This window comes from Ictalurus furcatus, chromosome 16 (assembly GCF_023375685.1).
Source record: "Ictalurus furcatus strain D&B chromosome 16, Billie_1.0, whole genome shotgun sequence".
NCBI classification, from domain to species: Eukaryota; Metazoa; Chordata; class Actinopteri; order Siluriformes; family Ictaluridae; genus Ictalurus; species Ictalurus furcatus.
This window is the reverse complement of record NC_071270.1, coordinates 26,425,052-26,437,551: the sequence shown is the minus strand read 5'-3', so window position 1 is coordinate 26,437,551 and position 12,500 is coordinate 26,425,052. Positions and strand designations below refer to the sequence as shown.

Below are 12,500 nucleotides of genomic sequence, written 5' to 3'. Positions count from 1 at the left end.
CATTAAAGATCCACCTCCATATTTAACCGTGGGCATGAGGGACTTTTCCATACGGCTACCTCTCTGTGTACCAAAACCACCTCTGGTGTTTATTACCAAAAAGCTCTATTCTGGTTTCATCTGACCATAGAACCCGATCCCATTTGAAGTTCCAGTAGTGTCGGCACACTGAAGACGCTCGAGTTTGTTTTTGGATGAGAGTAGAGGCTTTTTTCCTGAACCCCTTCCAAACAGCTTGTGGTGATGTAGGTGACTTCAGATTGTAGTTTTGGAGACTTTCTGACCCCAAGACACAACTAACTTCTGCAGTTCTCCAGCTGTGATCCTTGGAGATGTTTTATCCACTCGAACCGTCCTCTTCACAGTGCGTTGAGACGATATAGACATACGTCCAATTCCAGGTCCATTCATAACATTTCCAGTTGACTGGAACTTCTTAATTATTGCCCTGATGGTGGAAATGGGCGTTTTCAGTGCTTGTGCTATTTTCTTATAGACACGCCCCATTGTGTGAAGCTCAACAACCTTTTCCCGCACATCACAGCTGTATTCCTCGCTCTTACCCATCGTTATGAATGACTAAGGGAATTTGGCCTGTGTTACACCTCATATTTATACCCCTGTGAAACAGGAAGTCATGGTCGAACAATTTCCTGTTCCGAGTCACCCAGGTGCACTAAAAACAATTAAAATATAAGTGGGAATATACTTCATTCATCGGGGTGCTGCTGTTGAATAAATCAGCGAGAACATGAGGATGTAAATCGGATCTCGGATACTCAGACACCTGTGAGTGATGAGAGTTAGTGTACCAGCGGTTATCTAGATGTGTAGCTAAGCATTATTGTTATATACAGTATAGAAACTACAATGTTTATTAAATGAACTGAATCACTACAGCGGTTCTGTTGCAGTATCGGGGTCTGTGTGTCAGCTATACTCACAGAATTGTGTTTGTGTTCCAGGGCGTCGTGACTCCTCGGGTATCCGTCTGTGGTTCACTCCGTCTCTGAGGCGCTTCGACGCCGGGATCATGGAGCTCGGTTTGGTCTACACGCCCGTCATGGCCATCCCTCCTCACCAGCACACGTTCCATCTCACGGGCTACTGCACTGCCGAGTGCACACGCACGGTACGCACTCCAGAACCATCTAGAACCTCGAACGTCGTTTGTGCTTCATCTTACGTGTGCGCATGTGTTCAGCTAACTAATTCGAGAGATTAGCTTTTGTTGCTGAAAGTTTGATTCATTATACTGAGTCGATTCGTTTGAATCGATCATTTTCAACGAATCAAATGTCAAAAAGTTCAATCATAGTTGTAGATCAGGTGTTCTCGAACCTTGCTGTAAAACATGTCACATCAAATCAAGACTTTACAAATATATATGATTATAGTGAAACGCATTAAATCAAAGAAAGTGTGTGTGTGTGTGTGTGTGTGCACATGTAGAACCTGTAAATTGCTCGAGAGAACCGAACACCAGTGTGCTGAAGTGCTGTGTATTCCTGGATAACGTGTGTGTGTGTGTGTGTGTGTGTGTGTGTGTGTGTGTGTGTGTGTGTGTGTGTGTGTGTGTGTTCACTCCCACTCGTCCCCTACAGGCGCTGCCTCCTGGAGGGATCCATATTTTTGCGTCTCAGCTGCACACACACCTGGCGGGCCGAGGCGTCCGCACCGTGCTGGTGAGAGGAGGCAGAGAGGTGGAGGTGGTGCAGGAGGACAAACACTTCAGCACACACTATCAGGTAGAACACGCTTAAACACACACACACACACACTCTCAAATATAAATATATCCCTGATGGTTGCTCACGGCACGGCACGACCCCACACGTCCTACAGAACGTTGAATATGATCAAGTTTCTTCAAATTTGAGAAAGAAGGTGCTAGATTATATTTATTCAGCACTAACACTCTCTCTCTCTCTCTCTCTCTCTCTCTCTCTCTCTCTCTCTCTCTCTCTCTCAGATCATCCGCATCCTCAGGAAGATGGTGACTGTTCTGCCAGTAAGTTCTCCACGCCAGCACAGCTAAAACAGGACTTGTATTTATCCGGGAAAGAAAAAAACCAAAAACAAAACGGCGATAACGCAGACATCACAGGAAAAGCCTGGAGGCAACAAGCCACTAACAAAAGAACAGATCTGCTGCATTTAGACTGTCAATATCAGCTCCCACACACACAGCGAGAGCCGCCAGTTTCACTCTGACCTGCCAAACACCGAGCCGCTTTTACATTTCCAACTACAAATAGCAGCTGATCACAAGATTGTGCTCTCTCTCTCTCTCTCTCTCTCTCTCTCTCTCTCTCTCTCTCTCAGGGTGATGTGCTTCTGACAAAATGCACTTACAACACAGAAGACCGAGTCAAAGCTACAGTGGTGAGCATGAATACGATACACACTACGCAGTTACGACACATCGTTCTTTTAAGTCACTTTTCATGTTGTAGTATAGCAGCTATTAACCCTATAAGGCGCCTTTAAAGTGCACCTATTAGGCTTTTTCAAACATTACCTCTCATGTAGACTTTCAAAAAGTCTGCAACGTTTCTTTGTCTGCAAAGAGTTATCGACTCCCTAAAAGAAGGAATCGATTCTGAACGGCCGAATCGAGTCGTTAAGTGATTCCAGACTTTACTTCCTGTACTAACCTAGGTAGGTCCGTAATAAAAAGCCCCGCCTCTGGTCTTCATCACCTGCTCACTGACAGACGGAGCTGAAACTCGTTACGGCAGTGGGCGTTTCCTTTTTGAAACACGCTGACAACGGTAGACCAATCAGAGCAGAGTATGCTCTCTGAAAGGAGGAGTTTAGAACGGATCATTTAAGGAGTCGTTTGTGACACTGGGTGGGGGGGGTGGGGGAAATGTAATGCTGCAGTTTAAATGATGAGCACGTTAAAGTGTTTTTTTGACCTTTTTGCACGTAAATCTTTCGTATGAGCGCTTTAAGACAAAATCTGACACGTTTAAAAACCATGAAAGGTGCGCTTTAACTTAGAAAACAAAGGAACTTTAATTATAATGAATCCCATTTAGGCATTTTTAAGACTTTTTGAGAAACGTTCCCCGAGTCGTCGACGTAAACAGGAAGTCGGTGAAAGGATTAGAAGATGATTCATCAGACAGTTTTATTAATTCTGTAGCCTTAACATCATCTCAGAGCCTTGACGTCACCCGACATCATCTCCTCTTCCGATGGAGGCTGAAGTTGTTCGAAGGCAGAAATGGCCCTGAAATAGAGTTAAATGGTGCTGTGTATATGTGTGTGTGTGTGTGTGTGTGTGTGTGTGTGTGTGTTTTTTCCTGCTGTGTGTGCAGGGTGGATTTGGGATCATGGAGGAGATGTGTGTGAATTATGTGCACTATTACCCACGTACACAGCTGGAGCTCTGTAAGAGTCACGTAGACCCTGATTACCTGCAGAGATACTTCAGCATCATCAACAGGTGCTTGCGTGTGTGTGTGTGTGTGTGTGTGTGTGTGTGAGAGAGTGTGTGTGGTTTAACATCTGAACATTCCCAGTGAACGAGCTGTTACTATAGAAACCATAACGCATTATTTATGAGCCTGTGATTTGTTGTTATTTTTGTCAGGTTCCATGGCGGGGACAGCTGCAGCTGCTCTCAGACGACAGTAGAGGACCAGTTCTCCGCCGTGACCTGGGACTCCTTCAGTGCCGAGGTGCTCGACTCGCTGTACACCACCTCACCCATCTCCATGCACTGTAACCAGTCCATCGCCGAGCTCTTCCCCGTGAGTACAACCGCTCGCGCTAGCAGAGGCAACCGCTAGCACCACGAGAACGTTCAGAAACACAGTTTGATCTCTTAGTGAAACGCGTGTTCGCGTCGTTCTCGTCTCCAGGGCGACTGGGAGAAACGGAAGATTCCCCAGGTGTTAATGGAGCTCCAGCCAGCCGCGCGACCTTGTGACCCGAGCCGAGCGCCGGCTCAGAGTAACGGCCCTACCGAGGTCCGACCCCGACGCAGCGGATAACGCCGAGTCTTCCCGTTCCAGCGCCGAGGCTCCCAGGTCTCCACCGGCGTGGTGCACTTACAGTATATAAATAAATAAAAACATGTTACTGAATTCACGTCCACGGTTGCCGCATATTTATAGTTTAATTACGGTCGATCGTGAAGTCTGTAACAGCTGACTAGCGCTTTGCTAACTTCCTCCAGGGTTTATAAGCTTTACGCATATAAATACTTTCATTTGGTCATCATTTCCTCTTTAGTGGAACCGTACACTCCGACGCCATGAGAGCAACGTGCGAGTACAGGTTTAATCTAAACTATTGTTTGTGCTTATTTTTGTGCAGTGAGTAATGCAGGCTTGCTTCAGCCAATCAGGAACGAGGATTTTTTTGTGGCGTCTCTGCCTGGGGGTAAACGCTCGCAGTATTGAGCTAGTAATGAATACAAAAACAGAAAAACTCTTGTGCCGTGAAAAGAAAACTAGCATTGCTAACATTTCAGTACATGACCTTTTCATTTTATTGCTCATAAACTCATCGGAAAGACTTCTCTGTCAGACTGGAACAATTTTATAGGACGACTTTGGTGCTGTCGAATGTGCTTAAATTCCAAATACACAGGATGTAAACCGTCACATGGTCTCCTTTTTTTTCTTTTCTTACACACACACACACACACACGCATTTATATATAAAATAACGTGGACACAATTTTTGCGCTGGAGCTACAAAGCTAATGTTGCTAACAACTAACGGACGCATATATCCACCAGTGTGAAGGATGAAGCTAAACTGGAGGCTGCGCGCGTCGTTTACTTGTCAGCTAATTTAGCCTTGTAGCTAACGAGTATACAACTCTCCACTTATATCTGCGCTGAGAAAGAAAGAAAAGAAAAGAACACACTGTTAGACGGTACACACTTCGTATTTTCGTATTCGTATTTTTTTGGCTTTTAAATATTTTTACTAAGACACGTTTACGTTTTCGATTGAATTTTACAGACAGTTCTATTACTAGTTAATACATTTGCTTTCTTGTGGACATTTTAAGACTAATAAGATGACCTGTAAAGTCTGACGGGGCGAAAGGATTTCCGTATCAGACGTGCCCGGCTCAGACCCGACGTGAACGCAGACCCGAGCGTGTGTTTGGTTCTGCTGGAAAAGTCTCGAGTGTGTGTAACAGCAACAGGAGCGTTCTCGTCGTCCCTGAACCTCCGGTTTATCTTCAGGTCTGCGGCGAGGACGAGAACGGGACCGCATCAGGACGTTCAGTCTGAACCGTAGATCCCCTTCACTCTCTTGTTGTCCGGGTCAAACGGGGACTTCAGGTGGGCTTTGGCCTTGTAGACCACGCCCATTCTCTCCAGAGCGAACTCACCACTGCGGATGAAATCTGGGCTCACCTGTGTTGGGGGGGGGGTGACGGGAAGGGACACACGACACGAATAATTTGAATAGTTTTCGAGTCATGTTAAAATTGTCTCTTGTGGGCGTGGCCTGTCTATCTTTCGTTCCGATGAGAAAGTAGCGCGTGATATGATTTATACACGTACAAAAATACAGGTTTTTGATTTATGCGCTCGACTTGTTCCGGGTCTGAGGTTTATTTTCCTTCGTGACGTTTCGTTCTGACGGGATGAGACGAAACCGTGCGTGTAGGTTTGTTATTTATATCTACGACGGTGTAAAATGGTCCTCTTGAAGGAAACACTGCTCAGTGGCGCCCCCTGCAGTGGGAACTGTTTATCCAATCATTTCATCTTGGCGTCAAACTCGATCACGGATCTGTTCCCTTCATCGCTTTCAGTCGTCATTCACTTTCTCTCTCTCTCCATCGTGTTTTTTTTAAATTATTTTTTAACTAATTCTGTCTAAATACGGTCATGTCTAATGCCTCTAACATTTGTGACCTTTGACCCCAGGGTCAGGTGCAGGCATAACTGATCTTCTGGGAGATGGAGGGACGACTGGCACTTTCCTCTTTCCCTTCATTATCTATACTCTATCAAACTTTCACATTTCCTTCATCGCAGTACACAGATGTGTGTGTGTGTGTGTGTTTGTAACTCACCACCCCTCCGTCTGGATTGCGGATGTATCCGTAGCCGATGGTTTTGTCGATGGCGTAGCCGAACTCAGCGCGCCGCAAGTGTCCAACCGGAACGCCGTTACGGAAAATGGCCTCCAATCCGAACATGGGAACTTTCCTGTGTGGAGAGAGAGAGAACAGCAAACACTTTACAGTCATCTCACACACACACACACACACACACACTCCGGGAATCCGTACGCTCGTACGGGAACATCGCCGTGTACACCCGACTGCAAGAAATGCAAATCATTTGACAGACGTGTACGTGTTTTGATCTAACCAATCCCCTGGAAACTCCGCCCCTTTCCGCCTCTCCACATTAGTAACCTCGTCCAATCTCGATTTTCTCGCTTGATATACCGTCATGACGAATAGAGCTTTTTTTTTTTTTGGAGTTTATTAACATGAACTAAAACTAATCAGTGTGTTTCGCACTAAACACTGGATCCTGTACCCAGTGTAATCTGATGACATTTCTGATTAATTAGTAATCTGATTATCGTGTCCAAGCAGTACTTTACTTCCACGTTACTTTCGAAGCCTCTCAGACCTACAAAAATACACGACAAAGTCAAACTCGTGGTTCTCTCGGTAATTTTAGCGCGTCCATGTACGACGTGATCAGAAAAAGTCGGATTTATCAGAACACCTGCCCTGGGGTGTGTCGCCGTGTGCGGGACTTCCGGAGCGATAGGATATTAAACGTTTCTCACTAGGCTAGTCTGGCGTCGCTAGCCGAGCGGAGACGAGCGGAGACGCGGCTAAGCCATCACTGTATGGGTTTAGCTGCTACAGAGTCATGTAGAGTTCATTATCTTTCCTTCTGCTGTGCTCACGTCATCTTCACGTAAACTGGATCTCATGTAGACGTTCACGCGCCTTGTTCTCCGGCTCAGCCTCGGAGGATGTTTCCGTTTCAGTTTCAGCTCCTTTACTGCTTTAAATAATAGTAGTAAATAATCGCGGTATATCCATTTCTCCTCACGCTGACGGAGCTAGCGTTCGGCGGTGGAGTTTCTGGCATGGAGAAAGAGGAATTGACGTCCGCTCGACAGGGAACCTGAAAAGTTCCTCGTCTGGACTAGCTGAGGAGTGTTGTTCTTATCCAGTCTATTAACAGAATGACTGATGCTTTGTCTGTGCGTTCGTTGTAAATGACGTCGCTAAATGTCAAGAATACGTCTAAACTGTGAGAAGAAAAGTCAGAGTTCTGAGACGTAAACTCGTAAATGCGAGAAATAAAGTCAAAACTGCGCACTATGAACCCGCCATTGGGAGAAAAACGGCGGAATGACCTTTTTTTTTTTTTTTTAAGTTGTTTTTTTCTCTGTGGTGGAAGCAGGCTTTCATAATGTTCTGCACTGTAATGTTAAAAAACAAACACACAAGAACCTTGATAATTCTTTGTGTTTACAGTTTTTCACTCCTGACTCCTACAACACTTCACCTTGCACATCTTTTGTGTAGTTCGGCGCCGCTACGTGTTCAGCTAGTCGACGCTGTGCTACTTTTAGCTGCACTTTATTTCATCAGAACCCAAACGTCTAGACCCAGGGTTACAAAACCGCTCTACAGTGTCGTGTTCAGCTTCCAGTGTTTGTGGTGTGTATGACTGCGATGACGTGTGTGTGTGTGTGTGTGTGTGTGTGTGTGTGTGTGACTCACTCGTCAACGGTGAAGCAGACGATTCTCCTGCGCAGGCCTTCAGCCTTCTGCTTCTCCAGAGCTTGACGTCCCAGGAAGGGGATAGACGACTTCATCTTACAGGTGAATGCAAGCCCCGCCTCTAGGGGCGTGTCATCGGGGCGCAGGTCAGCGTGCCAATGTCTGTAACCTGAGAAACAGGAAGTGGGCGGAGTTCAATCCAGAAACCCGTGAAGACTCCAAATCGGCGCCTAACCCAAATGTGATACAGGGAACCCTTACAGGATCTACGCAGAACCCAACAATCAAAGCAGAACCGTGATTTGGAAGACGAGAACCCTTACAGAAACGCTGAAGAACTTCTTTTCCTAAGTGTATATGTACTGTAAGCGTACAAAACAAACTCACTATTTCCTTCTTAATACTTAAAACCTTCAAAACATGGTTCCACATACTGTAGTACCCTTTACAAGGCTAAGAACCTTTAATTACGCGATAAACGCTTAAAGAACCCTTGACGAGCGCATTATTAACTGAATAATCTCCAAACTATTGCTCATAATGTCTAGAACCTGTCGGGTCTTCAACATGTAGCGCTTGGTACGCTCTTAATGGTTTATCGGATAGTTAAGTTCTTAGCTTGCTAAAAGGGTTCTGCGTAGAACTTCTAAGGGTTCCCCCAACAATACAAAAACAAAGCAATCAAAAATCCATTAAAGTGTTAATATTTCTGAGAGTTTACTGCCGATGAATTCGGTTCCACTTCTTGCAGGGTAACAAGAGAAAACCGAACAGTTGTGTGGGCGGAGCTAGAACCAGTACAGGTCACTGATTGGTCAGGATTGTCCTGAGGATGTCTCGGACTCTTAACGGCTTCTCTGCCAAAAAATCCAGATTTTTGAATCTTCTTTTGAATTTTCGAAGCGTTTTATCTCGCTCTTTTTACGCATGATTCTGTCAGCTTTCACCGATAATTACTGGAAGTATTGGCACCCTTTCGGTTCTGTTTGGGTCGCTCAACGCAATTTCAAACAAACTCTCTGTGCCTCATGTTCTTTTTTTTTTTTTTTTCTGTCCTCCCTCAACGTCAGCGAAAATCAGTCTGTGGATTTTGAGTAGTGTTTTATTGACGGTGTTCGTCACTAGGCTCCGCCCACAGCCTCTAGAGAAACGTGTGTAGTAGAACCGTAAACAGAACCTCACCTTTCTCGATGCTGAGCGAGTCGATGGCTCTGTAGGCTGCGTTCTGGGCGCCGTATTTGGCGCCGGCGGACATGACGGCCTGATAAACCGGCAGGCAGGAGTCTTTAGGGATGTGCAGCTCCCAGCCGAGCTCTCCGACGAAGGACAGACGCATGGCTCGTACCTGTGCACGCACACACACACACACACACACACACACACACACACACACACACACACACACACACAGTCATTTATTTCTCCAGTGTACTCAGAAATGCTGAATATTGTCGCATCAGCGAGTAAAAAAACTTGACCAGAAAGCATCATTAAAACAATGCACTTGCTCGTTCAGCACTTGCTATAAATAAACAGCGGCTCACGGATAACGCAAATTAGCGACTCTACGACATGTTTAGTTTTACACTGGAGCTGTGAGATTAATTACACTGACAAGTCATGGGCATCTGCGTCGAACCACCATCAGATCCTCAGTCACCGCACTTTGAGCTGTAAATATGATGTTATTAAATAACATGATCACCGAGCTTAATGATGGCATTTTAAGCATGTGGATCGGACTTGGATCGGACTCGTTTGTCCAGAACGTCCAACAGAAGCTGGATCGGATTGAGATCTGGGGAATCTGGAGGTTGAGTCAGCACCTTGAACTGTTTGTCATGTTCCTCAAAGCGTTCCTGAACAGTGTGTGCAGTGTGTCAGGGAGCGTTATCCTGCTGAACGAGGACACTGATATTAGGAACACTGTTACCATGAAGGGGTGTACTCGGTCTGGAACAGTGTTTAGGTAGGTGCTGCGTGTCAAAGTAACATCCACGTGAATACCAGGATCCAAGGTTTCCCAGCAGAACGTTACCCGGAACATCACACCTCCTCCACCAGCTCGCCTTCTTCCCATAGTGCATCCTGGTGCCGTCTCCTCCCCACACACACACACACCCGGCCTCCAGGAACACCCCACAACACCTGCGTTTTGGAGAAGCTCTGACCCAGGCGTCTAGACATCACAATCTGGTCCTCGTCAAAGTCACTCGGATCCTTACACTCGCCCATTTTTCCTGCTTCCAACACGTCAACTTCCAGAACTGACTGATGAATAAATCCCACCCCCTGACAGCTGCCACGGTAACGCCATAATCACCGTTATTCACAAATTATCGAATATTTTGTGTGAAACAGACTTCCTTGAGATTTCAGCTGTATTAGCAAAAGTAAAGAAACAAAACTTACGAGTTTATGTTGATTCTGCAGGAACTAATTGTAAAAAAGTGGCTGTGTGGCGGAGACAGAGAGAGTTAATTGGAATAAATTGTGTGTGTGTGCGTACGTGTGTGTGTGTGCGCGCTGACACAGCACACCATTACTCCTGTTCACTCTCGGCTCTTTTCAGAGGAACAAAGTGTGCACTCGTGTGTTTTCTGAATCAATCGCTCCTCTGCAATCTTCAGCACTTTTACTAGTTTGCGGTGAAGCTTCGTGTCCGAGTCACGCTAAACGTCCAACAACAATTCTTTCTTTTCTTCTATGTTTTACGAAATATTGTTTTCCATGTTGAATAAAAAAAATGATCGTTATATATTTTTAAGCAATTGTATTTCGTTTCAAAATGGAGGCGGGGGGGGGGGGGAGATAAATAAATTATATGCAAATGAGATGATGTTCAAAGCCATTTTTTTGCTTTTAAAAACAATAAATATTTGCGATTCTCCTTGGCTAGTTTTATAAAATATAAAGTCATATATAATTTTTATTTGGTTTCGCAGATGTTTTTGGTGGTTTGATTATTGCATATTTTCCTCTGCTTCTTCTTCTTCTTCTTCTTCTTCTTCTTCTTCTTATTCTTATTATTATTATTATGGCAGCCCATAGACACAATCTATTCATATGCAGTTTATGTAATTTGGCACAGTGATGGAGGACAGTCTCAGCTGCATTAATGGCGATTGTGGTGCATGACACTCAAGCAGAGAGTTGGACAAACATAATAATAATAATAATAATAATAATAGTAACTCCAACGCACTTCCATAGAATTCTGATTCTTTGGATTATGCCAAGTTCAACCAATACCATGATGTAAATTTCAACCATATTGCATTTCCCCCCTCTTCAACTCCTACAAACTTGGACACTCATCACCAAATTTGGGTTACAGCGTCCTGAAAACCGTTGGACGGTTCATCCGAGCCACCAGTCGGGAAACGAGGACATTTCTGGGCTTGGCGCAGTCGTTAAGCAACACGTTAAGCTCATTTGCAACTTGGCAAGGCTACTGAAAACAGGAAGTGAGGCAATATCTCAGCAACGGTTTGACATACTGACTTCAAATTGAGTATATCGCCTTGGTAACAAGCACTGATGACCCCAGTGGCTTCTGTTCTTCCTTTGTCGCTAAGGGGTGTAGACAAAAAGTGCTTGGCCCCTTCGTCGCTGCTTGCAGCTATATTTACATTTGTGTTCTGATCATATGGAACGTCAACGTAACCGAGGTACAAAGAATCACTTTATAACTGCATCGTGGGGCTCAGAATCGAAATCTAAGTCCTGAGAAAGATTTATAGGCTTAATGTGACTGTGTGTGATGTTTGTTGACACGACACACACACACACACACACACACACACACACACACACACACAAAGAGAAACTGACCTGGTGTCCAGCAGCTGTCACTATTTTGTGTGTGGAGAAAGGAAAGGCTTCGTTACTCAGATCCGCATCTACAACCTCCTGCAGCAAATCCCGACTGGATACACACACACACACACACACACACACACGCAGGAGCTGTTAATCACACTCAAACCCTGACTGACATGATGAACACCTCTGCATGTAATTAGAAGCTATTAATAATTAGAAGTTGTATAATTAGCGGTTTCGGTTTTTGTGGTTTGATTGACCACCTGACTTTCACTTCCATCCCTCCTGTCCATTCTCTCTCTCTCCCCGTCTTCTACTTACTCTACCTTTCTCTGTGTGAAGTCGAGGGTGATTAACGAGGAGTAGGTTCGGAGTGAAATACTGCGAGGACCGATACAGAGAAGGTAAAGTGGTACAGTTACTTGAAGGCTCGTGTGTGAACAGAAGTCGATAAATCCCAGTGAAAGAGGCGTGGCCTCTGAGGTACTCCGTATTGGTGAAGGGGGCGTGGCCTCTGCCGAATTAACCCAGACTGCACCTGAAATCTGTTCATGCTATTCCACTTACAACCATGCTACTACGCTTCGATATTTGTACTACGATACAACGTAATGATAACGTTACAACGTTACAATAACTTACGATGTTACAACAACAATAATTTATGATATTAATATTATAAAACTTTATTATTATGCAATGTTATGTTACTACGATACAACGTTACGATTATATGTTATGGTGCTAATACGATACAACTTTACGAAGATACAAGGTTATCTGTCAATGATACAGTATTACTGTATTATTATTATTATTATTATTATTATTATTATTATTATTATACATCAATACCATGATTCGATGTTACAGTGGTACTATGACACAATGATATAATGTAACTATATCACTGTAACGTTAAATAATAATG

The 12,500-nt window shown here is 44.6% G+C and overlaps 2 protein-coding genes across 2 annotated transcripts in view; one reads left to right on the top strand and one right to left on the bottom strand.

Annotated features, from left to right (window-relative positions):
• Window positions 1-4,004, top strand: part of LOC128620171 (dopamine beta-hydroxylase-like) — an 11,679-nt gene extending 7,675 nt beyond the window's left edge. Inside the window, 7 exon segments of the mRNA XM_053644897.1 lie at window positions 966-1,132; window positions 1,605-1,748; window positions 1,973-2,011; window positions 2,326-2,385; window positions 3,327-3,454; window positions 3,602-3,761; window positions 3,873-4,004. Coding sequence (XP_053500872.1) covers window positions 966-1,132; window positions 1,605-1,748; window positions 1,973-2,011; window positions 2,326-2,385; window positions 3,327-3,454; window positions 3,602-3,761; window positions 3,873-4,004 — 830 coding nt within the window.
• Window positions 4,005-4,486: 482 nt separating this feature from the next.
• LOC128620169 (sarcosine dehydrogenase, mitochondrial-like) overlaps window positions 4,487-12,500 on the bottom strand; it is a 29,738-nt gene continuing 21,724 nt past the window's right edge. Inside the window, exons 17-21 of the mRNA XM_053644895.1 lie at window positions 11,579-11,672; window positions 8,927-9,089; window positions 7,745-7,913; window positions 6,059-6,194; window positions 4,487-5,390 (exon numbers count right to left, since the gene is read on the bottom strand). Coding sequence (XP_053500870.1) covers window positions 5,256-5,390; window positions 6,059-6,194; window positions 7,745-7,913; window positions 8,927-9,089; window positions 11,579-11,672 — 697 coding nt within the window. The 3' untranslated portion in view covers window positions 4,487-5,255. The remainder of the gene's footprint in view (window positions 5,391-6,058; window positions 6,195-7,744; window positions 7,914-8,926; window positions 9,090-11,578; window positions 11,673-12,500) is intronic.